This window comes from Ailuropoda melanoleuca, chromosome 10, assembly GCF_002007445.2.
Source record: "Ailuropoda melanoleuca isolate Jingjing chromosome 10, ASM200744v2, whole genome shotgun sequence".
NCBI lineage: Eukaryota > Metazoa > Chordata > Mammalia > Carnivora > Ursidae > Ailuropoda > Ailuropoda melanoleuca.
In genome coordinates, this window is record NC_048227.1 from 2,201,803 (window position 1) to 2,229,385 (window position 27,583).

Below are 27,583 nucleotides of genomic sequence, written 5' to 3' on the forward strand. Positions count from 1 at the left end.
GGGCAGCGGGCATCTTCGCGGGACCTCGGGGGTGCGGCGTCCGTGGCGGGAGCCGCCGCGCGGTCCTCTCCCGGTCCTGCCCGGGTCCCCATCCGTCGCAGCCGGCTGCCCGGGGCGGGGGATGGGGGGTGCAGCGCGCTGCGAGCAAAACTTTGGGTGCCCGCGGCTTTGCCCCCAGCCTGGGCTCCCGGCGAGAGCGCAGCGGAGCGGGGGCTCTAATGGGGAGCCCCGCTCGCGGCGGGGCTGAGGACCGGCTGCAACGCGGAGCTTCCCGCCTCAATTTGGGTCCTGCTAAAAACCCGGTGGACAGTAGCATCCTTCTCCGCTGAAGTTGGCTGGTCTGCAAAGGGTAAAGATAGAAGCAGACAACAAAAATGCAGACAGGAGTCGGTGCCTCCTTCGGGGGAGGTCTTTACCTCGGGGTAGCGTACCCCTGCTGCTGTTGGTAGCTCCAGGAAAGCTGGCTCGGGTGTTCCTTAGCGGCATGGGGGGGAATACTACTGTCACTGGAAGGAGCCGGCACTGACGGCGATGGGCGCTCTAAACTTAAATTAGCCGTGCGCAGTGTCCAGTGGCGGCGACGTACGTGCAGGGACGTGTAACAGTTGGGATGTAATCACGTCTGCAAGGTATGAACTCAACGAGTGTCCCCGGGTAGTGCAAGTACTTACTCACGGTTCTCTTGTTAATGCTGACCTAAGGTTATCTCAACCGTGGCCCTCCCCGCCCCCTCCCCGAGGCTCTCCTAACACCTGCTTTCATGTTTTGCTGCGTGAAAACAAATTGCCGTATTTCTGGTTAACTCCTCCATTACTAGGAAAATTTTCATTTCACTTTGTGTGCGTGAGTGTATGTGTGTGTATGCGCGCGCTTCTTTTTGCCTAATGACCGACTTTGGTAGAAAAGCCTTTATTAAGTCATTTTGTAAAATGGGATCCGTAGATTGCTAGAGAAGCCGGGTTCAGATGAAGAAATCTAAATCACTTGGGGCTGACTTTTAAAATGGAGATGGTGTTTATTGTTTTTTTTTTTTTTTTAAGCAGTGACTTGCACTTTGCAGAAAGATTTGTACATTTGAAGATTTGTGCGCAAGTTCACATGGTGGTAGTGGTGGGGGGGAAATCTGGTGGCCTTGTTTTTGAGTACAAGGATTTCGAGTTATCAGTTGCACTCTGAAGGCTGTATAATGTGTCACATTTTTACAGCTGTAATGCTAAGGAAAATACATAATTAAAATGCACTAAGGCAACAGTTAAACTTTGTTAGGAATATTTTATTCCTTGTTGCAAGTGAAAACATTGGTACCTGTTTTACATTTATATGGTTTATGAAAGTGTACAGGTCTTTTAGTGTAAAATTTCAAATGGGTTGTCACAAATTTTAAATTCATTGACAGGCTTCTGTGCTCTGTGAAATGTGTAATATATCCATCATTTTTTATATCATATTGAAAATTCATATTACTGGGGAGATGTCACCATTTGACAAAAGCTCATGTATCTTGAAAATGAAAATTCTGGTGCTGCTATAGAGATTTCTGATGGGATGATGAGTTGGTCATATGCAAGGGAATATATTCTCTTGAATCTTATCAGATAAAATGTAACATTCTAAATGGAATACTTAACACCAGGCTGGAAGTAGTCATAAGTACATGTTATTGTGTCGCTAGGTGAAGGATTTCCTAATTTCTCTTTGTTTTTCTTCTAATGGTATTTTATGTGGTTAGGGTTGGTCATGATATTTTGGGAGAAGGGAAACATTGACTAGTGAAAGTTACATATAGTTACATAGCCCAAGTTACATAATTGGCCGTTATGAGAAATGCCAGGTTCAGATCTTCCAAATATAACTTTAATGTGTCTTGGGGTTTCTTTCTACATGGTAATGAGAATTTCTGAGTTATACTCTGCTTATTGGTGTGTGTTTGTTTGTAATGCTTCTAGATTCTTAAAGAGTTAAGTCTTTAATTCTGAAACGCAGGTGGCAATGCGTACTTTCTTTATATTGTCCACCAGAGTCAGACCTGAGTTTATTTAAGTAGGCTCCACTCTGAATGTGGGGCTTGAACTCACGACCCTGAGATCAAGAGTTGCTTGCATGCCAGCCGGGTGTCCCCAGACCTGAGTGTGGCCTTCTGAGGATGCCTTCTGAGGTGAAGGATGGTTGGGTCATAAGTATCTTATATGTTTAGTCTGTGGTGCCCTAGTTTTACTGCTAGGTCTTTGATAGGCTTATTGATTCTGGTAATGTTTAGTATAGCCTCCTACATTCAATATAGCCTCGTGTGCTAACAGTTTATATTCATCAGGCTGAAAGGGATAGAAATGCCCTTCTCAGTTATTGCTTTGGGGTTGTTCATAGTTCTCTGTTTCTCCTTTGGAGTTATCGCCAGTCACTTAGATCCATGGTTCGTTTTTTTTTTTTTTTTTTCTTTAAAGATTTTATTTATTTATTTGACAGAGAGACAGCCAGCGAGAGATGGAACACAGCAGGGGAAGTGGGAGAGGAAGAAGCAGGCTCCCAGCGGAGGAGCCTGACATGGGGCTCCATCCCAGATCTCCAGGATCACGCCCTGAGCCCAAGGCAGACGCCTAACAACTGCGCTACCCAGGCACCCCTGGATCGATGGTTCTTGAACTTTGGTGTGTATCAGAATTACCTGGGGGAGTTTGGTGATCTGTAGAACCACAGCTTGCTTTCCAGATGAGTTTGATACACACCAAGGTTTTTGAACACTGAGTTAGATTGCCTTATGTCTTTCCTCATTCCAGTCACCTGCTGCTTTCCTGGAGCCTCCTCTAGCTCCATGTTTCTCCAACCTGGGTATGCATTGGAGTCATGGAGGAGCTTTAAACCATACTGAAGCCTGGATCTCATTTCCAGAATTTGAGGTTTGACCTGGGTGTCAGATTTAAAAACTCCTCAGGTGATCCTAATGTTCAGTCAAGTTTGAGAACCATTGCTCTAACCCTTTCAATGAGATCACCATGATGCAGTTTCCCTTTTAACCTTGTAGCTGGCCTTGTGGTTTTATTGTACTCCCCTGCCCCCCAAATTCCAGTGACCTTTATACACTTTGAACCTTTTATTTAAACTTGTTCCATGGTTGTGATCTCAAGGTTTGAAGTTTCTCCCTGACTTAATCAGCTTTTAATGACTTATTCTGTTTATTCCTACTCTTGGGCTCCTACTTTGTGCTAGTGTGCGGTATGCATCAGAATCACCAGTGAAATTTAAAAATTCAATCATCTGGGCTCCACCTCTGACCTGGAGGATCTCTGGAACATGAATTTGTGGATTTAAAAAAGCTCCACAGGTGATGCTTGTATCTTTGTGCTCTGGTTTTATCCTTGTTGGCCAATCCCATAATCTCACTCAATTCTCTGTCATCATTAGTCTGACTTCATGTGGTCTGGTTGCTTACCTGGACCTCTACCTGGACCACTTTTCTCAGGCCAATTTCCAGCCTTGGATCAGGTCCACTAATTAGGCTTCTCTGCCACTGGTTTGCTGGAGAAGTCGCAAAACTGTGCTAATTGGGTTTGCTGCAAATCTAGCTTCCTTTTGGGGCCTTATGCTTTTATTACCCCAGAAGCATTTGGTTTCCCCTTTTCTTCTTGGACCCCCTTTCTCTCCTAACTTTGTGATTCGAGTTTCCCCTGGAACTTGAGTTCCAGGCTACCTACTTTACTGGAGAGTGCTACACTAAGTAAGTGCTCAGATACTGATTAAATTTTATTAGACCACTGCATGTTTAACAGATGGCAACTGGCCACTTGGTTGGTAACTGCCTTGTAAATCCAGTAATAAGCAATTATCACCCTCTATGCAGCCTTATGTATAGCCACCTGTAGCTAACCTTTATTGAGCCCTTCTTATGTGCCAAGCACTAAGTGCTTTATAAGCAGGCTCATTTACTCTTCACAACAACCTCTGAGAGGTAGGTAGCGTTTTGTACTCATTTTACCTGTGGGGAAACTGAGGCACTGAGATGTTAACTAATTGGCTTGAGATCCTGAGACTTGTAGTGATGAAGCCAAAATGGAAAGCAGGCTGCTAAATTCATAGTCTGTTTGTAACCACTAAGCTGGAGTGCCTTCCATGTAGCCTGGAGCTTTCTATGGGGAGGAAGAGCATTCAGGTCAGTACCAAGGGAAGATGGCGGTTGATGTTTTCTAAATACTGTAGCGTTGTTACTGGACCTCAAATTTCAGGTTACCTTATTTACTGTTGTCATTGTTAAATTCCATTGGATAATTTGGAAGAGAGAAGAGGAAATATGCATAACCCCTTCCATATACCCATTCTTCTCCCATAGTAAAGTGACTGTTGCCATTTTGGAGTTTTTCTTCACAGAGAATTTTTTTCATCCTGTAATTTTCAAATTCCAACTGAGAATAGGTTGTGGCAGTCTCTTGGCAGATTTTAATGTCCCAGAATTGACCACTGGGAGTGTACCAACCATTTCCTTGAGGAACAGTTGGAAAATTCTTTTATCTGCATTCACGTACATGCATTTAAGACCTTTTTTTTTTTTTTTAAAAGATTTTATTTATTTATTTGACAGAGGCAGCAAGAGGGGGAACACAAGCAAGGGGAGTGTGAGAGGGAAAAGCAGGCTTCCCGCGGAGCAGGGAGCCCGATGCGGGTCTGGATCCCAGGACCCTGGGATCATGACCTGAGCTGAAGTCAGACACTTAATGGCTGAGTCACCCAGGTGCCCCTTAAGTCCTTTAAATGCAAATAGGTGCATTTTGTATGATACAGAATTGTTGTTAGTTTTCTTCAGCATACCTTTTATCTAACCACGGTTAAGTTTAGCTACTGTACTGGGATTATACCTAGCTGGGAAGTTTCTTGTGCCCTTAAATATTGGGGCAAAACAAAGTGAAACTCTGACAAGTTAGACGGGTAATTAAGTGGAATCAGGTAAGATGTTATTAAATTCTACCTACCAGTTGCCTTTATATTATTTCCACTCTTTAGAGCCCTTGCATGTTTTTTGTTTTGAGACATGAACTTGAGGCCGTCCTCTAGGTGTCTCTTAGATCAGAGGCCAGTAATGTTGGTTGACTGAATCTATAGAATGGAACAGACCCAGAGTGAATAGGAAAACAGTAAGTAATAAGTAATAAAAGCTGTAGTGTTTCTTCCTTTTTTTTTTTTTTAATTTTTATTTCTAAGTAATCTCTGTACTCCGTGATGGGCTTGAACTTACAACCTCGAGATCAAGAGTTGCATGCTCTTCCAACTGAGCCAGCCAGGTGTCCCTAAGTGCTATAGTTTTAAGAGTAGACCCTTGAAGTCCAAATCCGTGGAAGGTGAGTAAAGCTGAGGGTAGGGAATAAATATCAGGTAAATGTAGAGTATAAAGAGGAGTTAAAGTAGAATTATCTTTTATTTATTTTTATTTATTTATTTTTTTAAAGATTTTATTTATTTGACAGAGACAGGCAGCCAGCAAGAGAGAACACAAGCAGGGGGAGTGGGAGAGGAAGAAGCAGGCTCCCAGCGGAGGAGCCTGATGTGGGGCTCGATCCCGAAATGCCGGGATCATGCCCTGAGCCAAAGGCAGATGCCCAACTACTGCGCCACCCAGGCGCCCCTAGAATTATCTTTTAAAAAGTGAAGATGTTTAAGTTTTATTTGGTTAAATATTCCTACCAAGTGATGATACATTTCTATTGAATGTAACTGAGCATTTTAGTATGTATAGTTTTTTTTAATTATAATTATTATTATTTTATTATATATTGGTCACCATACAGCACATCATTAGTTTTTGGCTCCCACATACCTAGAAGCTATTTTCTTAAATTTCCTCCTATGTTTGTAAATCTCTTTTAGTAAAAAAGGCATAAACATTTGTACCCATGATCCTGACCAATATGTTTTGTCAGCTGGGACAGAGAATATGGTACCTCCTGCCATCCTTTGTATTAGCACATAGAAATTAGTCCTATGTTCTTTAGTGAATCTCTGAAGTGCAAAAGTCTGTCAGAGTTGGACAGCTACTTACCTGCCACATATTGATCCTGTATCTGAGGCCTGTTTTGGAGAAATACATTATTAGTCTTAGAGATTCATCGTATTAACACTATTCTTGCTATATCCAAATATAAAAACAAATGATGTGATGGGAACACTGCTTTAGGAAACTCTAGTTGTTTATATATTTGCTATTCTAGTATTTAGGTGGTCTGGCCTCTTGACAGGCAGCTCTAAAGCCTTAGCCTGCCCCCTACCCCCACAGTCTTTTGTGGGAATGAAAATACTTTTGTAAAGCTTTCCTAGAAACATGGATGTGGTGAATGGAAAAGGTGATGGGCTAAGTGTTAGTAGACCTGGTTTTTTATTTCACTCCGTAACGAACTTGCGATATGAGCAAATCTGTTAGCCTCTCTGGGTCTGTTTTCTCATCTGTAAAGATCTAGTTAGACTAGATTTTTAAAATCCTTCTGCTCTGATTCTCTGATCTTCTGTATATAGTCATATCCTTTCTGCCCTTTACCAGACTCTGTGTCTTCTATCTGGGGATTCTATAACTCCATATGTCTCAGCTCTTGGAACCTAATTCTCTTCATTTTACTTTTTACAGGGTATTTACAATATCAAAGACAAGTAAGATGCAGTACAGTATTTCTCCTGCTGTCTAGCACATGATGTATTTACTCTAGCCTGAAAATGGTTCATGTTCAAAACTTTAGGTTCTGTAAAATGAATTAGTGCCATAATTTATCAGTGTAAGCCTGCAGTTTGGAGAAATAAATTTCCTTAAAAATATGAAATGCTTATTTATTTAAATGGCTGGAAGAAGAAAGGGCAAGAGTAATTGAAATCTACTGGAGGTAATCAATGCAAAGAGAAATTTAAAAAGATATGAAGTAGTGATGGATATGAAAATGTTTTTATTTATAGGACAGTGACCATCAGTAATTTATAGAGATTGGTAGATGGTGTTTGTTGATGTTTCTGTGCTCAACCTAATGTTATGTTGGCTACTTGTATTCCTTAGGGAATTTTAGTAAATCAAAAAGCCCTCAAAATTAAAGGAAGAACTATTTTTCACTCTAACAGGCTTAGCTGGCATTTTGTTGATATACAATGTCTAGTGAAAATAACAGCTATCAATTAAATAATCCAATTTCTTGACAACATGTGTCAGTCAAGTAAATCTATTAATTTACTGATCTTTGGAGATTAGCTTGTTAAACATGGGCTAAGACTGTAGTTTCCGCACTGTTTTTGGCTTTGGTAAGTATTTTTTTTTTTTTTTAAAGATTTCATTTATTTATTCAACAGAGATAGAGACAGCCAGTGAGAGAGGGAACACAAGCAGGGGGAGTGGGAGAGGAAGAAGCAGGCTCACAGCAGAAGAGCCTGATGTGGGGCTCGATCCCATAACGCCGGGATCACTCCCTGAGCCGAAGGCAGACGCTTAACCGCTGTGCCACCCAGGCGCCCCATGGTAAGTATTTTTTAACCGACAAGGCCAGCCTTTGGCAATATGGGCTGTAGAAAATGGGCTAGATTTGTGGGTTCATATTATTACATAGATAAAATTAACCTTTGGTGCAATATTCTGTTGCCTCTTCTCCCTTTCAGAGTTCTCTTCTGTATTCTAGACATGATTCCTTATCATGAGAGGTTTGGAAGCTGTCAGATATGTAAGCTTGATTTTACAAAGATGGATTATCTTTCCAAGAAAAAAAAATATAGGGAGGTAACCAAAGAATGGTTGTGGCTATTCAAAGAGGAGGGCCAGTAGTTGCCTTTATGTATTTATGTATGTATTTGTTTGTAGAGCACATGGATGGTGAGGGGGCAGAGGGAGAGGAGGAGAGAGAATCTTAAACAGAAGTTCCTCATCCAGGGTGGAGTGCAATGTGGGCTCCGTCTCACGACCCTGAGATGTGACCTTAGCCGAAATCAAGAGTCAGATGCTCAACCAACTTAACCACCCAGGTGCCCCAGTAGTTGCCTTTATTAAGAGTAATTGGTGGTGGGAATTTTAGCAGCCCAAGTAGAGGACTAGTTAGGAAAAAGATTTCGGGTAAGGAGGAATTTCGTAGCTTATATCACAGAGGTATAACCTGTCCTACTTCAATAAGGATGATCTTTTCTGGAAGTTGTAGTTTCTATGGGTTCTTTGGTACGATCCTTAATTTATTTTGTGTATTTGTGGTTTATTCATGGAAGAGAGCTTATTTTCAAAGCGAAGTTTGGTTCTCTTTGCCTTCTTCCTAGGTGTCACATGTGGTGGAAAAAGAATAGAAGATTTTTATTTTGTGGACCAAGCCCTTATATACAATGAATGTCAGTGTTGATTTAATACATGAACCACCAGATGGCAATAGAAAAAGTGTTTATAGAGGATATAATCTGTAGTTTTCACAGCTAATTTTTTTTCCTTCCATGGATACACTACTTTTCAGTATACTTATGTAATACACAAAATATTTGGCTATGAGCAAGATGAGTTTATAATACCTGACAATGCAAATCACAACCAGCAAATAGAATAGCAGTAAAGTATTACTAGAAAAAGACAATTTCTTTATACAAACACATGTATGAACTGTTCCCAGAGGGAGTGGATTTCCAAATATGCAACTTTTGATTTATGTTGTATAGTTATGCTTTTAGTTCTAATTTTTTTGTTTAGTAGTTAGCTTTACAGTAAGCTGTGATGATTTCAAGAACATAAAAGAAAACATGGCTGTTGCCCTACAGTATTTTATGTAACACCGTTTAGAGGAGATATATGAGTTTATGAACGTTGAACATATTTATATATTTTCTGGCCAAAGGTATTTTTACTTTATGTCGAATTTGTTTTATTTTTGCCTTGTAGGCATGTCCCCTTTTTCTAAGTGTGTCGTCTTGGCTTTTCTAAGGTTTTTTTCTTTCTTTTTTCTTAGCTAAGACTCTTGGCTGCAAGCTAGAAACTCAGTCTGAACTACTTAAGAAAGGATTTCATTGGAGCCATCCTGGGGTATCACAGTACCTTGAAACTTGGCAAATTTAGGATTCAGCTCCACCTTAGGAATAACTAGAGCCAAGTGTTCAAAACCTCTCAGGTATTGTCCTCTATGTCATCCTCTTTCAGTTTGCTTCTGTTCCTATGTTTGGTGTCATTCTTGACTGTCACTGAAAATTGGCTTTACCTCTGTGACTCAAACCCAACTATCATCAGTCTTTGCATTTCTAATGCTTAGAACCTGAAATAAAAGAGTGACTTAAAGCTTTGGTCCTGAGTCCAAAATCTGTGAAATGGTCAGATTGGTATTTTAAAGGCATAATCTCAACAAGGGGAGAAAGCATTTTGGTTGCAAAACTGAGAGTAGATTGGGAAAAAACCAGAATGAATGACTCTAGATAGGTTAGGCTGTATTCAGCAGTTGTGGTGAGAGAAGGTGGTAGCTTGGACTGGGCTAGGTTGATAGTGTTGGAGATGGGCAGAGGTAGATGTTGTAGAGACAGGTTTAGGACACACACACAAAAATTGGATTTGTTAAGGTAGTAGCTTGGATATGGGTGGTGGATGAGAATATATCATGGGTGATATTCAGGTTTCTGGCTTGCGTGACTAGTTGGTTAGTGCAGTCATTTGCTGAGGTTGGACCACTTCAGTTTGGGAACTATGGTCATAATTGTGGTTTTTGATATGTTAATGCAAGGTATTTTTGGGGCATCCGAGGAGCTGTTAAGAAAGTATTAGATGTGGCTTTTTCAGTCAAATGTGAGGTCTGGGCTTTTGCTGTAAATATTTGTGGAGAAGGTATAGCCTANTTTCTGGCTTGTGTGACTAGTTGGTTAGTGCAGTCATTTGCTGAGGTTGGACCACTTCAGTTTGGGAACTATGGTCATAATTGTGGTTTTTGATATGTTAATGCAAGGTATTTTTGGGGCATCCGAGGAGCTGTTAAGAAAGTATTAGATGTGGCTTTTTCAGTCAAATGTGAGGTCTGGGCTTTTGCTGTAAATATTTGTGGAGAAGGTATAGCCTATTGCTTCAGAGGATGGGATTGGCATAAAAAAGACTGTCACTTACTAGCTGTGCTTCCTAAGGTTGGCTACTTAGTCATCTTTTAGCATTATTTCTCATCCCTGAAGTAGGTGTAGTAATTGCACCTACTTCATAGAGCTGCTCTGAGGATCGGTTGGTATGGTTGCGGGTAAGGTGTTTAGCACCTTAGCAAGTACATAGCATGCATCCTGTCAGTGTTAAGTGGTGGTCTTATTCTTTACGCTCTTGTGGACAGGAATTGTGCCTCATTCACCTGTTCTTTTCCCATAGGACTAGATATTAATGAGCCACTGTGGGGCAGAGTGGAGAGTGTGAACAGTTGCATGACTGGAGCATAGTGATGTTAATCTGGCTATGAATTGATAAACTGAAGGAGGAAGAGATTGGAGTGATGGGAGTGAGAGAATGATGGTGGTAATATTGGAATAAGTACTTGAACTGGGGTGGCACAATTGGAATAGCAGTATTGCTGTGGGGAGGTGAATAAGATGAGAACCAAGAAGAGGCCATTGGATTTGTTGGTTAGGTGGGAAATGTTTATCTTTTCACTACAGTTCTAGGACTATAGAGCAGATTGAAGTTGATTACAGAATGAATGGGTAGTGAGAAAATGGCGTTAACAGGTGTGTTCTTTGTTGAAATTATCTGTTGAAATTCCCAAGAAAAAGAAACTATGAAAGCATTTGAAGTGTGTAGCGACAAAATGATCTTAAAATGCCTTGGGAATATTTATACCAATTTGGAAACTGTTCTCAAGGTTGGAAAAAAAAGTTGGCTGTTGTCATTTGGCAAAATGGTAAGTAATCATCACAATTCCCTGAAGTGATCATTTTCGTTTCATACTTTGTGACTATCGCAGGTTTCTAACAACATTGTCACCAGAGCTGATCTAGAGGATTTCCACCTGTACCCTGCCACAAACACATAGAAAGTGTGGACAAAATATACTAAGGACAAAGAAAAGCATTCCTGAGCCTGATAGACCAGAACATCCCAGGTGCCAGAAGTGAAAGGAGAACTCAAAGCCAGGGTATAATTAGGAGCTTAAGTCCTGCCCTGCTCTCAGATCTGGATGCAGCCTCCAAGGTCTTGGTCCTGAGGGTGTCATGAAGGAACAGGAGACATGATCTTAGGTCTCCATGAAGAAGGAAGGTGGAGTTGAGGTCTTCCTACATAAAACTTCGAAGGGTGTCCATCTGTGGAAAGAAGACTAGAAAAACCTGGTCCATGGAAGTGCAAAGAAATAGGTGGTCCTCCTGAGGTTGTATATAATTAGAAATAAAAAGAGAAACATCAGAATCCCAAAGTTGTACATCACTTTGGGGATGGGTTAAAATTTAACATTTCTTACAGTGCAACTAACCCTCAAGCTGAGAAATTAGCATGAAATGTGGTACAGAACTGTGGAAACCAATGGAGCCCTTAGAAGTAAGTGTGAAACAGTCCTGCAGAGCAAATGAAAACCTGGGACTCTCAATGAAGAAACAGTTCATGCTAAAGATGAACTTGCAGTGTTAAAAAAAAAAAAAATTGCCAGCCACACAAGGAGATGAATCAATACGAAGGAGAGTAGGCAGGTGTTTTAAGTAGGAGAATTGTACTCCAGGAGGTACTCCCGGGGCATTAAGACAGAGATTCCTTGGTTAAAATTATTAGAGATACAAGAGGTAAGACTATAATGAAAGAACACCACAGATGAGAAGATTTGGAAAAGGACCAAAGAGAACTTACAGAAATGAAAATTATGGTCTTTAAAAGTAAACTCAGTGGACAGATAAAACAGCTGAGTAGTATAATTGAAGAGCAAACTACTGATTTTTTTTTAAAAGATTTTATTGATTTGAAAGAGCACGAGTGGATGGGGCCAGAGCAGAAGGAGAGGGAAAAGCAGACTCCCTGCTAAGCTGGGAGCCAGGTGTGGGGCTTGATCCCAGGATCCTGAGATTATGACCTGGCCGAAGGGAGACTCAACCCACTGAACCATCCAGGTGCCCCCAAACTACTTTTTTAGGGAGGTCTAAGGAAATTGCTTAGAATGAAGTACTGAAGGGTCAAGAGTTGGAAAATGAGTCCTTGAAACACACGACCTTTAGTATGAAAGTCTAGTACTACCTTCTGCGAGCTTCCAGGAAGAGAAAACGGAGGAGGTGCACTATCTGAAGATATAACGGCTGAAATTTTCCATAACAAATGCAGGGCCTAAGTTCTGAGTTCCAAGAAGTACAAGAAACCCCAAGCAGGCTACATAAAAATAAATTTATACTTAGACACACTATAGATGAAATACTAGAAACAAGGCAAAAAACAGCCTGAGGGAAGCCATTGTCTAGACTGGCAGGCATTTTGTTTGAATCCATACAAGGTAACGTTCAGGAGTAAGTGAAGTCTTTGTAGATAAAGACAAAGATCACTCATAGACTTGCTGGAGGAACTACTAACAGGTGTGCTTTGAGAAATTGAAACTAGAGGAAGGAGTGAGATGCAAATAGCAAAGTGTGAGGTGTTAGGAAGCAGTTTCTCAAATTTACTCTATTATAAGCCTTGTGGTTTGGGAAGAGTGAGCATTATCAGTTTCCACTGATGTAGGGTGGACAGATTAAGAGTGAGGGCAGCACAGTTCATTCATTCATTTAGTGCTTACTGAGGGCTTTCAGGGAGCAAGGCACTGTGTAAAGCAATAAAGGTACGATGATAAAACACAGTTCCTTCCTTCATGGAGCTTATTGCTTATTAGGGTGGAGACACACCAAGAAAATACAATATAGTTGATTGTGAAGAGCCCTTTCAGCTGTACAGATGATTCAGAACCTGGGGGATGAGCTTCGAAGGGATCTTAGCAGGGATACAAGTAGGCAGGCTGTGTTAGAGTCTGGAGATTCAGTTTAGGACTTGGGAACACAGAGATTTAGGTAGAAAAACACTGAACAACCTGAGTAAGAAATTTAGTGTCTAGATAATGACAGGATTTTGCCAGACAGAAGGACCAAACATAAAGACTTTGTGTTTAGCCAACACATTCCAAAAGGGCGTTCTTTACATTCCGAATTGGGGTCTTAGCTGTAAAAAAAATTGGACTTGGATCTTAGCTGGCAGGAAGCTAGATTAAATGCGCAAGGATAAACTACTCTTTTTAAAAGAGATTTTCAGGGCGGAGTGGGGGTGGGGGAGAGAGCCCTAGAGCAAGCGCACACACATGCAGGGGGAATGGCAGAGGGACTGGGAGTAGCAGGCTCCCTGCTGAGCAGGGAGTTCTGCGATCCCTGTGGGGCTCAATCCTAGGACCCTGGTAACATGACCTGAGCCGAAGGCAGCCATTTAACTGACTGAGCTGCCCAGGTGCCCCAAGGATAAAGTACTTTTAATAACATTTGAAGAAAAGCATACATATGGAGGAACATTGTTAAGATATAAAGAAGTTCGGTGGATCAGAATTAATGGCAGGTGAGAATGTAGACATTTGTGATTTGTGGAAACTTGATATTATTGGCTGATTGTTTTTAACAAACTCCTGGACTTTGAAAATTACTTAAATCTAGTATCACAGAATATTATAGTTAGAAAGGCAGAGGTGATCTGTATCTCTCACTGCTGTTTTCTGTGGACTCAAACATGAAACCTAAGTTGTGTGCTTCTGTGTTGATGGATATGTTTAGTGAAAATTTATAATTTAGCATTTCATTAGCTTCATATGCAGCTTAAGATTTTTTTTTTAAATGTAATTTCTTTGCTTCAAAAGTTGTTCTTTCTTGGGTAAATAAACTGAATTTCATCATAGATGATATTGACAATAAACATGTTTGTAAAAAAAACAAAACAAAAAACAACCCCACCCCCAAAACAAACAAAACCCCAGGCAAACCTCATTTTGCCTGTGACTTCTCCCAAATCAGCTAGTGAGGAAACATTGGGACACTGCTCTGACTCTCATTCCCTCATTTTAGGGAACAGGTTGGCTTGGTTGGAGTCCTCTGTCTATACGTGTTGGCAGCCGGTGACCCTGACCAAAACGATGAGGATCTGAATTTTTCTGGCATCTTTTCTAGTGGCTGATGCAGTGTAGGAGGAAAAACTGTACTGTATTGGTGTTATGTATGTTGTAGAAGGGATCTAATTGACATGGAAAGATGTTCAGAATACATTAGGTGGAAAAGTGAGGTTATAGCGTGTGTTGCACAGTGTAATCGCTTGTCTTTACCGAGTCCTCGTGCGCTGGGCACTGTGATAGCGCCTTTTTTTTTTTTTAATATTTTATTTATTTATTTGACAGACAGCCAGCGAGAGAGGGAACACAAACAGGGGGAGTGGGAGAGGAAGAAGCAGGCTCCCAGTGGAGGAGCCCGATGCGGGGCTCGATCCCAGGACCCTCCAGGACCCTGGGATCAGGCCCTCAGCCAAAGGCAGACGCTTAACGACTGAGCCACCCAGGCGCCCATGATAGTGCCTTTCTATGCCGTATCTTCTAGCCTTGTTACAGCCCTATTTTATAGATGAAGAAATTGGGATGCAGACAGGTTGAGGTCACCACTTAATAAGTGGTGGAACTGAGCTTTGGATGCAGCTTTGGCTGACTCCAGAGCCCCTGCTCTTAGTCCTTGCACTGTGCTGCCCCTCTGCATGTGACCTGAACACATGTGGTGGGTAGTTTCTCCGATACAGGGCCGTTTATACGTTCGTAAACAGGAAAGGGGCTGGGAGGCAGCACACTGAGATGTGAATATTAATAGCAGTTGTTTCTTGGTGAGTAGAAATATCACAATTTTGTTTTCTTTTACTTTTCTCTATTTTCTGACTATAATGGGGCTTAGATTGCTTTTGAAATAATATAAAATCTTATAGAAAATATAATAGGTTTAAAAAGTAATGGGGTTGTAATATTAAGTCAGAAATGGGAAGCTGTTTTATAATCTATGCAGCAAGTATGAATGAATAGACCAGCCTGTCTAGAAAGTGTTTCTGTGTTATGGGAAAATTTTCTGAATGTTCTAATTTTCAAACAGTAAGCATTTATAACTTTTTAAAAAATTGTGAAAGCAATTATTATTTACCATAACGTGGTATTAGTGGATTTTAGGAGGACTATGGTATTAAAGTAGTTTACTGGTTCATGCTGAGATTCCATTAATGGGGACCTGAGATTTTGGTATGCTTTTCTGTTGGAGGGAACTTAAATTACTGTTTTGGGCCTTATTTTGTTCATTTATTTGAAAAGACATGCAGTATCTTAAATTACAGACTCCCTGGAAGAACAAAAACTCCTTTGAAAGATGGATGGATAAACACATTTGTACCATCGATTTCTGGTTAGTGCTGCTTATCTTTGTTTTACGACACTGGTGTCAAATTCTCCCAATAACAACTCCAATATCAAATCAATAAATTGAAGTTTTTATGGTATTATGTACAAAAAACTTGAAGCATGTAATTGTAAATGAAAATAAGGAGTAATTTTAAATTGAAATATTTAAATAAATTAAGAACTTAATGCACTTGTATTAGATACACTATAAGTGTAAATTAGGAGATGTTAGGTATGAATGTGGTAGTGTGGTAGGCAACACTTAGGGTGGCACCTGGCTTACAAAAAAGTACCATTTTATGGGAATGGCCCTGGTACACAGCAGGGGCCTCTGTTGGCCATTTTTCTGCTGTGTCATCTCTCGAACTGTTTTTGCAATGTTCTCTGAGTCCCTGCAGCCTCAGAGCTGCTCTGGTTCTTGCCTGTGCTGAAGTGCGGCCATTCTGCTTTTCCTCGTGTTTGTTTCTCAGGATATCCTCCTTTTTGCTTAAGCTACTCAGAGTTGCTTTTCTTTGAGCAAATGGTATTCAAACCTTTTAAAGGATGGGGGCAGGGGTGCTTAATAATGAGCATTGCCAATAATTTTGAACCACGTAGATATAAAATTCTGGAGGTCCTAAAAGTAAATACTTTAAGGCAAGCAAAGGAACATACATTGGTTCTGAATAGGCATATTAGTCACTGAATTTCAACAAATTCAGGTCTTTTGTGTTTTGACTTTGTTTTCATCTTTCTGCTTTTCAGACTAATTGGGGAGTGGGAATTCCTTTTCCTAACTTTGCTATAGATGCTTCTGTGCCTTCATTTTCCTTCCCCATTTCTGCAGCTCAGCTTAGGTTTGTAGCTGTGCTCCCTGGGCCTTCCAGGGGTGGGCTTGCCTCGCTCATTCCTGTCTGTCTACTGAGGATTTCCGAATGGCCTTGTTTCTTCCCTGTCTCACCAAGTTTTCCTACCCACAGTCTTTCCTTCCACGTTCACAGGAGTTGGTTTCTTCTTTCCATGTGTGGCAGCATTTTCAGTTCACGTTTAGGATGTGAACAGTGGTTAATAGGTACTCTTCATAGGTGAAAACATCTAGAAAGCATGCATGACTAAAATAGGTGTGCCTTTGTTGTCCATAAGTCTTTTAATTTTATTTAGCCTTGGTAAGCAGGGAGAGGTGTAAGGTAGCCTTCATTATAGGATTTTAGCTTTTACAGTTATATTGTATTTTATTATGTAGTGCTTAATTCTTGTGAAAAATTACATGAGTAGGTTAAAAAGTCACACCATGCTTGAGGCCATTACTGTTCCCAGTTTGAATATTCTTGCAATGATATTTTTAGTATGTGCGACCATATATGTTTTCTCCCAGCCCTTGACTTTATGCAAAAGGTAACATACTGTTACTTTGGAGACGGGCCTCAGCACACTTGTCTTCTTTCACTTAACTTTGTATCTTAGAGATTATTTCATATTAGCACATGTAGATATCTCATTTTTAAATACATAGAAAATGCGATTTTAAGTCATTGGCTATGGTGTATTGGCATTATAACATGATAATGTCATGAGTTTAAGAGCTGGGTTAAGGGGCGCCTGGGTGGCACAGCGGTTAAGCATCTGCCTTCGGCTCAGGGCGTGATCCTGGCGTTGTGGGATCGAGCCCCACATCAGGCTCTTCCGCTATGAGCCTGCTTCTTCCTCTCCTACTCCCCCTGCTTGTGTTCCCTCTCTCACTAGCTGTCTCTATCTCTGTCGAATAAATAAATAAAATCTTTAAAAAAAAAAAAATAAGAGCTGGGTTAAAATGCTGGCTCTGCCGTTTATGAGCTGTGTGACCTTGGACAAGTTATGTAACCTGTGTTTCAGTTGCTCCTTTATAAAATGAAAAGTTAGTATCTCTTCACAAAGTTTTCGTAAGGATAGAAGAGATAATGTATGTAAAGCATTTAGCACAGTGTCTTGGTTAATAAATCATAGCTATTATTGTGCTCATTAATTTAGCAAATCAGATGAACCCCTAATGTGTTTCTCCTTCCTCAACTAAAATAAAATACACAGAAGGCATTACAAATTTCTTGACCTTTTAACTTACCTTGTTGTCTGTCCTTTTCTTCCAGTCCATTGTATTCTTTCCCTCCTCCCTTTCCATCCTTTCCTCAACAAATAATGTTTTGTATTTCTTTTACTTTTAGCGATATCTTGCTTGTTGATGACTTTCCTGACCTGTCATATCATCTGTCATTGCATTAGGTACCATCAGTTGTGGTTTATTATAAAACCTCACAGAGAAGGAATATTTCTGTTGATGATACTCCAGAGTGAATTTAATGTCAGCAATCGAAATTTTTCAAGTCACTAGGCAGAATGATTCTTTTTGTGACTGGGATTTCAGCTGGGATAGAACTGAGATTTGGGTACAGATGGCAACTGGCAGAGAGTAATAACTGTAGGGCTGAGATGCCACAGAAGCACTTCAGCAGTGTGGGCCTGTCTGGGGTTAGCCCTAGGAGGCCAGTCATGAGGGAGGGAGAGCGTGCATGGGGGGGGGAGGGTGGGGATACAGCAACCCCATTGTTCACTAAAAACTGTCAGGATAATGATAAGTCAGAGGCAGTGGGGCCTCATGGGGAATGGTATGCAGGGTGTGGTGTGTACAAAATAGAAAAAAACAGTGTCTGTAAACTAGATGAGCTGCCTTACTGAGCTATTTTACTGTTCTGCTCCAGGATACAAGAAGTCTAACTGGGAATCCCCCTACCCTTTTCACAGGGGATGCATGGATCTCACTTGACAGGGGTCTGTCAAGGTGTCATGCTTGGAGGAGTCAGTATTGCTACATCTAGAAATATTTTTGCAGGGCCCTTTTAAAGGAGTTGAGCGTCTGTAAGAGCATCTGGGGGTTTAGACCTAGTGAGTTAAAGGTATTCACTTCAGTGTGATTCCATCTATGCCCACCAGCTGGTATGATCTAAGCAAGTCAGCTTACATTTTAGAGGTTTTCTTGGTGCCCTCTTCAAGAGTGGTTTTTGGCTGCTTGGCCCTGATACTTTTTCACTATTTGGATGATGTGTATTTGTACTGTTTGATATTCTTAATGTTCTTGTCCCTTGTGAGTGTCTGTCATTGTATGCTACAGTGATGAGCAAGGATTGGTTATCCACTCCCAAGGTACCTGGTAATGGCCTGCATGTCCCTGGTCTGCCTGTTGCCTACTCAGATGTCTTTTTTTTGCTGTAGAACTGTAATCAAGGAAGGAAATACAGAGAAATGCAACACTGAAACACATTTGAAATGTTCTGTTCAAGAATTTCACTTTTTGGGGTACTGTTTCTTTATATTAAAAATCTGATTTTCTCTTCCATTTACCTAAATCTTAACCTATTCTTAATAATCCTTTCTTCCCCCATTTACTTTTCTGAAAATCTGAACATTTAAAGAGATGATGGCTTGACTGTGTACCAAGGCTTTCTGAGAAATGGAGAAAATGAGTTTCTCTTTGCTTCATAGAATTGCCCAGAAGTGGTGGGAGGATTATGGTGTGGCAGAATTGTAATTCTTTTGCCCTTTTGAAATGGTTCTTCCAGATTCGTTTTCCCTTTCCCCATTCTGTTCTCCCCATTCTCCAGCTGATTCTGCTTTGCACACAAGCTCCCCTCTCTTCCTCTCCAGCCCCCTTACATATGTGTACACACCCAAAGAGTGAGACATTCTAGACACCTGATTCTAATTTCCGGACGTTTACCCTCCTTTGTAGTTTTAGCTTTCTTCTGTTTTTCTCCCCTCATCCCTTGTTATTATTTTACACATAATACCTTGAAGTCTGTGGAGAAAGCTACAAGTAGACTAAAAATGTTTTTATATTATACAGAATAAGAACTCCTGTTCCTGTAAATCGCTACATAGTGTTCAGAATTGTGTATTTCAGCATCACAGTTCTTCCTTTAAAAAAGTAATTTTGTTTAACATTGGTTGATTTTTCTCTTGGTTGGTATATGAAAACCCTAAAGATAGAGGAAACATTTTGACCCATTTTTGTTCTTTACAAATAAGTCATCAGAAATCAAATCTGTGGTGCCAGTTCACAGTCTGTAGATTTTAGTCAGATATCTTGTACATCTTAAGCAGTTGCTCTGTTTAAACAGTAACTGTTACAACCCTCTCAGAATAAGTCCTACTTGAGGTATGGAATTTGTTCAGTTACTCATCTGTGTTAAGAAAGGAAGTAAGACCTTTCGTATATCTTTTGCTGCTTATAGAATAAGACCAAACTATATATGTAATATTAAACTTGACAGAAAATTATTTAAAATGATTTTGATAGATCTCAGGAATTACAGAAATGAGTATGTTGGCACTGTCAGGGAAAGTGTGGCTTAAAAATATCAGCTAAGGCTAAGCAGTCTTACTTTAAACCTGTGCTTGATAAAAATTGAATGTAGCCTGTAGACTCTGATAGAGGATCATGAAATTCTTGAAGTACTGTATTTTTCTTCTGAAATTTAACTTTGCTAATGTACTACAGGATTTAGTGATACCTTGCCATTTAAAAATTTTAAGATATTTCAGGGCATATCATCAGAAGGCTCTTGAAATGAAAACTTAGTGTATTTAAGTGTATTTATTGTTTGTGAAAAGAAAATCTCTTTTGAAACTCATTCTTTAAAAAAATCCAGAATGACAATGCTGTGGATTTTTTTGAGTTTGTTCATTTGTTTGTTTTTTTTTAGAAGCCTCAAAATCAAAGTAAAAATGAATGAGAAAGTCATCTTTGATTTTCCTGGATCACTTAATTTGAGTTTATTTCAGAGTACGTAAAGTTTCTTGGAGTGCTGTAATGATGAGGGGATCCTGGGTGATCAGACGGTGGGCACTGAGCTTTGGCCTGTCTCGCCACCTCTGGTTCTGGGGGTTCAGCCCAGGACTGTGATTGAGGTGCATCTATCAGAACCTGCAAGAAGAACTCGAGGCATTTACTTGATTGATACTGAATCAGTATAATGATCAATTTACATGAAAAACAAGCCATGCCTTTTTTTTTTTTTGTCAGCTTTACTGAGAAATAATTGACATACATCACTGTGTAAATTTAGGATGTATAGCATGATGGTTTGATTTACATATATGTGTAATGACTGTTGCAGTAGGTTCAGCCAACATTCATCATCTCATGTAGATACTATACAAAGAAAGAGGAAACAAAATTTTTTTCTCCTTATAAAATGTGAACTCTTAGGATTTGCTCTTAATGATTGTCCTGTGTATCACAGAGCAGTGTTAACTGTAGTCATCATGTTGTACGTTACATCTCAAGTACTACTTTTTTTTTTTTTTTAAAGATTTTATTTATTTACTTGACAGAGATAGAGACAGCCAGCGAGAGAGGGAACACAAGCAGGGGGAGTGGGAGAGGAAGAAGCAGGCTTCCAGCGGAGGAGCCTGATGTGGGGCTCGATCCCATGACACCGGGATCACGCCCTGAGCCGAAGGCAGACACTTAACCGCTGTGCCACCCAGGCGCCCCACATCTCAAGTACTTCTTTATCTTTTTTTTTTTTTATCATATGAGTTTCAGGTGTATAGCTTTATAATTAGAAACTACACTTTACAGTAAATCATCACCAGAAGTCCAGTTTCCATCCATCACCATACAGTTGACCTCCTTCACCATTTCACCCAACCTCCTTCCTCTCTAGTAACCACTAGTCTGTTCTTTGTATCTATGACTTTATTTTGTTCATTTGTTTTGTTTTTTTAGATTCCACATATGACTGAATCATATGGTATTTGTCTTTCTCTGACTTATTTCGCTTAGCATTATCCCTTCAAGGTCCATCCATGTTGTTGTAGATGACAGTATTTCATTCTTCTATGGCTGAGTAGTATTCCGTTGCATAAATATATCGTATCTTCTTTATTCATCCATTCATCAGTGGATGCTTAGGTTGTTTCCATATCTTGGCTGTTGTAAATAATGATGCAGTAAACATAGGGGTCCATGTATGTTTTTGAAGTAGTGTTTTTATATTGGAAATAAATACCCAGAATTGGAATAGCTGGGTCATATGTTAGTTCATTCTTGAGGATCTTCTGTAATGTTTTCCATAGTGGCTGCACCAATTCTCAATCCCACCAACAGTGTATTAGGGTCCCCTTTTCTCCACATCCTGTCCAACTCTTTTTATTTCTTGTCTTTTTGATGACGGTCATTCTCACTGGTCAAGTTGATATCTCATTGTGATTTTTTTTTTAAAGATTTTATTTATTTGACAGAGATAGAGACAGCCAGTGAGAGAGGGAACACAAGCAGGGCGAGTGGGAGAGGAAGAAGCAGGCTCATAGCGGAGGAGCCTGATGTGGGGCTCGATCCCATAATGCCGGGATCACGCCCTGAGCCGAAGGCAGATGCCTAACTGCTGTGCCACCCAGGCGCCCCTCATTGTGATTTTGATTTGCATTTCCCCAGTAATTAGTGATGTTGAGCATCTTTTCATGTGTCTGTTGGCCATCTTTGTCTTCTTTGGAAAAATGTCTATTCAGGTCCTTGGCCCATTTTTTAATTGTAGTTTTTGTTGTTGAATTGTAGGAGCTCTTTATATTTTTTGGATATTATCCCCTTATCAGTGATATAGTTTGCAAGTATCTTCTCTCAGTAGGTTACCTTTTTGTTATGATGGTTTTCCTTGCTGCACAGAAGCTTTTTAGGTTGATGTAGCCCTGTTTGTTTATTTTTGTGTTTCCCTTTGTAGTCAGATTCACGAAGATGTCAGTAAGAATGATGTCAAGAAGCTTACTGCCTATGTTTTCTTCTGGGAGTTTTATGGTTTTCAGGTCTTACATTCACATATCTAATCCATTTTGAGTTAATATGTATATGGTGCAAGATAGTGGTCTAGTTTCACTTTTTACATGTGGCTGTCCAATTTTCCCAGCACTGTTTATTGAAGGAAACTGTCTTTTCTCCTTTGTATGTTCTTGGTTCCTTTGTGGTAGATTAATTGTCCATGTATGTGTGAGTTTATTTCTGGACTCTCAATTCTGCTACATTGATCTGTGTGTGTGCTTTTTTCCCCCCTCAATACCATACTTTTAAAATTACTATAGTTTTGTAATGTAGTTTGAAATCAGGTCATGCAGTAAGTACCTCAGCTTTTTCTTTCTCAGGATTGCTTTGGCTGTTCAGGATCTTTTGTGGTTTTATACAAATTTTAGAATTATTTGTCCTAGTTGTAAGAAGTATGCCATTGGATTTTGATAGGGATTGTATTGAATCTGTAGATTGCTTTGGTAGTATGGACATTTTAACAATATTCTTCCAATCCATGAGCATGGAATATCTTTCCAGTTATTTTTGTCTTGTTCAATTTCTGTCAGTGTCTTAAAGTTTTCAATATAGGTCTTTCACCTTCTTGGTTATATGTGTTCCTAGGTGTTTTAGTCTTTTTTTTTTCTTAATTTTTTTTATTATATTATGTTAGTCACCATACAGTACATCCCTGGTTTCTGATGCATGTTTTAGTCTTTTTGATGCAGTTGTAAATGGGATTGTTTTCTCAATTTGTCTTATGCTTTTGTTATTGGTGTATAGAAACACTGCAGATTTCTGTATATTGGTCTTGTTTCCTGCAAATTTACTGAATTCATTTGTTCTAACAGGTATTTGTGTGTGTGTGTGTGTGTGTGTGTGTGTGTGTGGTTTCTTTAGGGTTTTCTATGTGTAGTATCATGTCAGTTGCAAGTAATGACAGTTTTACTTCTTCCTTTCCAATTTGGATGACTTTTCTTTTTGTAGCCTAATTGTTGTGGTTAGACCTTCCAATACTGTGTTGAATAAAACTGGCAAGAGTGGGAATCCTTGTCCTCTTCCTGTCCTTACAGGAAAAGCTTTTAGCTTTTCACTATTGAGGATGATGTAAGCTGTAGGATTGTCCTGTATGGCCTTTATTATGTTCAGGTATATGTCCTCTGTACCCAGTTTGTTGAGAGTTTTTATCCTAAATGGACGTTGCATTTTGTGTAAAGCTTTTTTTCTTCTTTTGCATCTATTGAGATCATCATATGATTTTTGTCTTTCATTTTATTAATGTCTTGTATCCTGTTGATTGACTCATGGTTGTTGAACCATCCTTGCATCCCTTAAATCTCACTTGATTGTGGTGTATGATCCTGTTAATGTATTAATATTTGTTGTGTATGTGTTCAGGGGGCCTCTTATGATTATATTTCTGTGGTATCATTTGTAATGTCTCCTTTTTCATTTATAGTTTTGTTAATTTGGGTCCTCTCTTAGTCTAGCTAAGGGTTTGTCAATTTTGTTATATTTTTCAAGGAACCAATACTTTGGTTAATTTTTTCCCCTCTATTTTATTTCTGCTATAATCTTTATTTCCTTCCTTCTGCTAAATTTGGGTTTGATTTGTTCTTTTGTTTTTCAGGCATAGAGTTAGGTTGTCTTTTTTGAGATTTCTTTTTAATGTAGGCATTTATTGCTCTGAATTTCCCTCTTAGAACTGCTTTTGCTACATCCTGTATGCTCTGGTATGTTTCCTTTTTGATTTGTCTCAAACTTTATTACCCTTTTTAATTTTTTCTTTGATCCACTGATTGGAGAGTACTGTTTATAATTTCATGTGTCCTTAAATTTCTAGCTTTCCTCTTGTTAATGATTTTTAGTTTTATGCCATTGTGATCAGAGTAGATACTTGGTGTGAAATATGTTCTTGAATTTGCTGAGACCTAACATATGGTCTATCCTAGAAAATGTTTCATGTGTGCTTGAGAAGAATTTGTATTCTCCTGTTTGATAGAATATTCTGTATATGTCTGTTAGGTCTATTTGGTCTGTAGTGCTGTTCAAATCTGCTGTTCTCTTATTGATTCCCTGGGTGATATAGCCATTGTTGAGACTGGGGTATTAAAGCCTTCAACTATTACTGTGTTACTGTTTATTCTTTTAGCTCTGTTAGGTTTTGCTTTATATATTTAGGTGCTCTGATGTTGGACACATAAATACTTAATATATCTTGATTGACCCCTTTATCATTATGCTTTCACCATCTTTGTTTTTACCAGTTTTAAAGTCTATTTTGTCTGGTATAAATATATCTACTTTCATGCTTTTATTGGGTTACCATTTGCTTGAAATGAGTTCTTCCATTCCTTTGCTCTCAGTCTATGTGTGTCTTTAAGGCTTAAGTGAGTCTCTTGTAGCCAGCATATCATTGAATCTTTTAATTCGTTTAGCCCTTCTGTGTCATTTGCTTAGAGAATTTAATGTGTTTACATTTAAAGTAATTATTGATAGGTAATGACTTACTGTTGCTATTTTGTTCATTGTTTTCTGGTAGTTTTAGAGATCCATTGTTCCTTGTTTCTTCACCTACATTTTTGTGTTTTGATTTCTTTTGATATCAGTATGCTTTGACTTATATTCTCTTGTGTAATTGCTATAGGTTTTTCTCTTGTGGTTACCATGAGGCTTACATAAAGTATCTTCTGATTATAACCTATTTCAAGCTGATGACAACTTCAATAATATCTCAAAACTATATTTCTCCCTCTCATATTTTAGGTCATTACTGTTAGAATTTACATATTTTTATATTGTGTAACTATTACCACATTACTGTAATTATGGTAACTTTTACTACATTCATTTTAATTTTCAAACTAGAGATGCAAGTAAATTATGCACAATCATTGCCAAATTACACACTCTAACTTTGACTATATATTTCTCATTACTAGTGAGTTTTACGCTACTTTTTCATGTTCTTGTGATGTTGATTAGCATCCTTTTTCTTCCACTCAACTCCCTTTAGCATTTCTTGTACGAGAGGTGTAGTGGCAATGAACTCCTTTAGTTTTTGTTTGGTAAAGTCTTCATCCCTCCTTCTTTTCTGAAGAACAGCTTTGCCAGGTGTAATACTCTTGGTTGACAGTTATTTTCTTTCACATTTTGAATATGTCCTGTTTTCTCTTGGCCTAATGTTTCTGTTGAGAAATCTGCCAACAGATTTATGGGGGGGTCCTTTGTATGTAACTTCTTTACTTGTGCTACTTTTAAAATTCTTGGACTTTTAAAATTATGTGTCCCTGTAGCCCTTTTTGGGCTCAACCTCTTTGGGGTCTTTTGGTCCCCATGGATCTGAGTGTCTTTCTCTCACCAGGTTCAGGAAGTTTTTAGCCAGTATTGCTTTAAAAATACTGTCTGTGCTTTTCTTTTTTCCTTTTGGAATTTCCATAATGTGAATATTGTTGTTGTTGTTATTTTTCCATTGTGTCTTGTAAGTCTCAGGGTTTCTTCACTCTTTTTTATTCTTTTTTTCTTTTTTCTTCTGTACTGTGTAATTTCTAATGTCCTAGCTTCCAGGTCACTGATTTTTTTTCTTCAGTATGGTTGAATTTGCTTTTGAAACCCTCTGTTGAATTACTTACTACATTTTTCACCTCTAGGATTACTGTTCTGTGTTTTTGGGTTTTTTTTTTGTTTTTTTTTTTGATGATGTCTATTGCTTTGTTGATCTTATTTTGTTCATCGTTTTCCTGATTTCCTTTAGTTGTTTCTGTGTTCCTTTGTTTCATTAAACTTTTTTTTTTTTTTTTTAAAGATTTTGTTTGTCAGAGGCAGAGATTTTTTTTAAAGATTTTGTCAGAGGCAAAGAGAGCACAAGCAAGGGGAGCGGCAGGTAGAGGGAAAAACAGGCTCCACATTGAGCAGGGAGCCCAATGAGGACTCAGTCCCAGAACCCTGGGATCATGACCTGAGCCAAAGGCAGATGCTTAACCAGCTGAGCCACCCAGGCATCCCTTCATTAAACTTTTTAAACTGAATTATTCTGGATTCTTTTTCTGATAGTTACTAGGTTTCCATTTTTGAAGTATCTTATTAGAGCTTGTGTTATTGGAGCTTGTCATATTTACTTGGTGCTTTGTGATCCTTGATTCCTTATGCTGGTATCTGCTCATTTGAGTAATTGGGTTTCTTTTCCAGTCTTTACAGGTTTGCTTAGGCAGGGACTGATCTTCACCTGTCAGCTCAGTTTGGGTTTCTGTGCCTCTTGGTTATGTCCTTTTGCAGGTTGGGGTCTGCTGTTTATTTTTGAGTGAGCCAACTCTGACCTGTGAGGTTGGAGATAGGTGTTGTACCATTGACTGAGAACAGCTAGAGTGGATGGCTGGCTTGAACACTATTAAAGTGATGCTTTAGGATGGGCCCTGTGGCTGCCTGGATTCTCTGGTCAGGCTTAGTAGAAGGTTGGGTATGGGAACTATATTCACTCATAGATTGGGTTATGGGAAGCAGGACAGGACCCAGGGCCTTTGTGGCTTGTTGTTTGGAGACATGAATCAGGCCAGAGTGTGCACTGAATTCCCTGGACATGTGAGGCCATCACAGGGGGAAGGCCACAGGCAGTGCTCTTTAAGTGCCACTATAAGCAGGGCTGTTGGATGGGCTGTGTAGTTTCCCATGTGCTCTAATGTCTTCTGGTTGGGCAGGCTGGAGGCTGTATTTGTTAATGAGTGGGGCTATGAATTAGTTTGTCTGGGCACAGTGGAAGAAGCAGCTCTAAAGCTGGCAAAGCTCTTTGTTGTCTCAACTCAAGTTGACCCACACCCTAAGTTCCCTGGCTGAACAGGTCTACTGGTTTTGCTCTGCAGACTGTCAACTCTGCCTGCCCTTCTTTTTGCTTGAGTGCCACTGGTCTGCATGACTTTCAGGTGTTCCCACCAGCCCATCTTGTCAGATGTGGCTAGGAGACACTCTCTACAGTGGGTGGGGCTGTGTGTGATCTGCTTTTTATTTGATTATAGGCACACTGGCTGTAGGGCTGGCAAATCTCCTCGTTTGAGGATCTGAATCAAGCCAATCTGTATACCCTGCAGAGTTCCCTGGACAGTTCCACCGACATGATGCTACAGATGAACAAAGCCTGCTGGTTGGGATTATTTTTCTTAGGCACTGTGCTATGGACTCTGTCCGCCAAGATCCTTGTGTTGATTGTTGCCTTCCCTTTCCCACTCCTCTGTTACAGGCAGTTGTCCAGTGTCTGGGCCCTACAGATTCCCCCGCAGTCCCCATTGAGGTCAAACTAGTGGCTTCCACATAGCTACTCACACTGCTGGGGCGGGGGGGGGTTGTCTCCTGGCATTATCTTTCCCATTGGAGGGTCTAGAGGCTCAGGAGAGACCTCTCTGGACGCATGGTGCTTTGCTGGCTTGGGGGCGGGCAGTGTGGTCAACTTATAGCTTCTTCTCTTACCCTTCTGGTG

At 39.8% G+C, this 27,583-nt stretch overlaps 1 protein-coding gene and 1 long non-coding RNA gene across 9 annotated transcripts in view; both read left to right on the top strand.

Moving 5' to 3' along the window:
- Window positions 1-47: 47 nt before the first annotated feature.
- SDK1 (sidekick cell adhesion molecule 1) overlaps window positions 48-27,583 on the top strand; it is an 867,584-nt gene continuing 840,048 nt past the window's right edge. For 4 of the 5 annotated variants that reach the window (XM_034669739.1, XM_034669740.1, XM_034669745.1 and 1 more), the window contains exon 1: window positions 49-2,645. In XM_034669739.1, the coding sequence (XP_034525630.1) occupies window positions 2,408-2,645 (238 nt within the window). In that variant the 5' untranslated portion in view covers window positions 49-2,407. Of the gene's footprint in view, window positions 2,646-27,583 lie in introns of all 5 variants that reach the window. The other variant, XM_034669743.1, reaches the window with a different exon arrangement.
- The window catches only part of LOC117804108, a 135,706-nt gene continuing 115,533 nt past the window's right edge, over window positions 7,411-27,583 (top strand). For 2 of the 4 annotated variants that reach the window (XR_004628306.1, XR_004628307.1), the window contains exons 1-4: window positions 7,411-7,471; window positions 8,925-9,784; window positions 10,004-11,461; window positions 15,266-15,333. This is a non-coding gene — a long non-coding RNA (uncharacterized LOC117804108). Of the gene's footprint in view, window positions 7,472-8,924; window positions 9,785-10,003; window positions 11,462-15,265; window positions 15,334-20,672; window positions 20,731-21,584; window positions 21,622-27,583 lie in introns of those variants that run through there. The other 2 variants (XR_004628309.1, XR_004628308.1) reach the window with 2 other exon arrangements.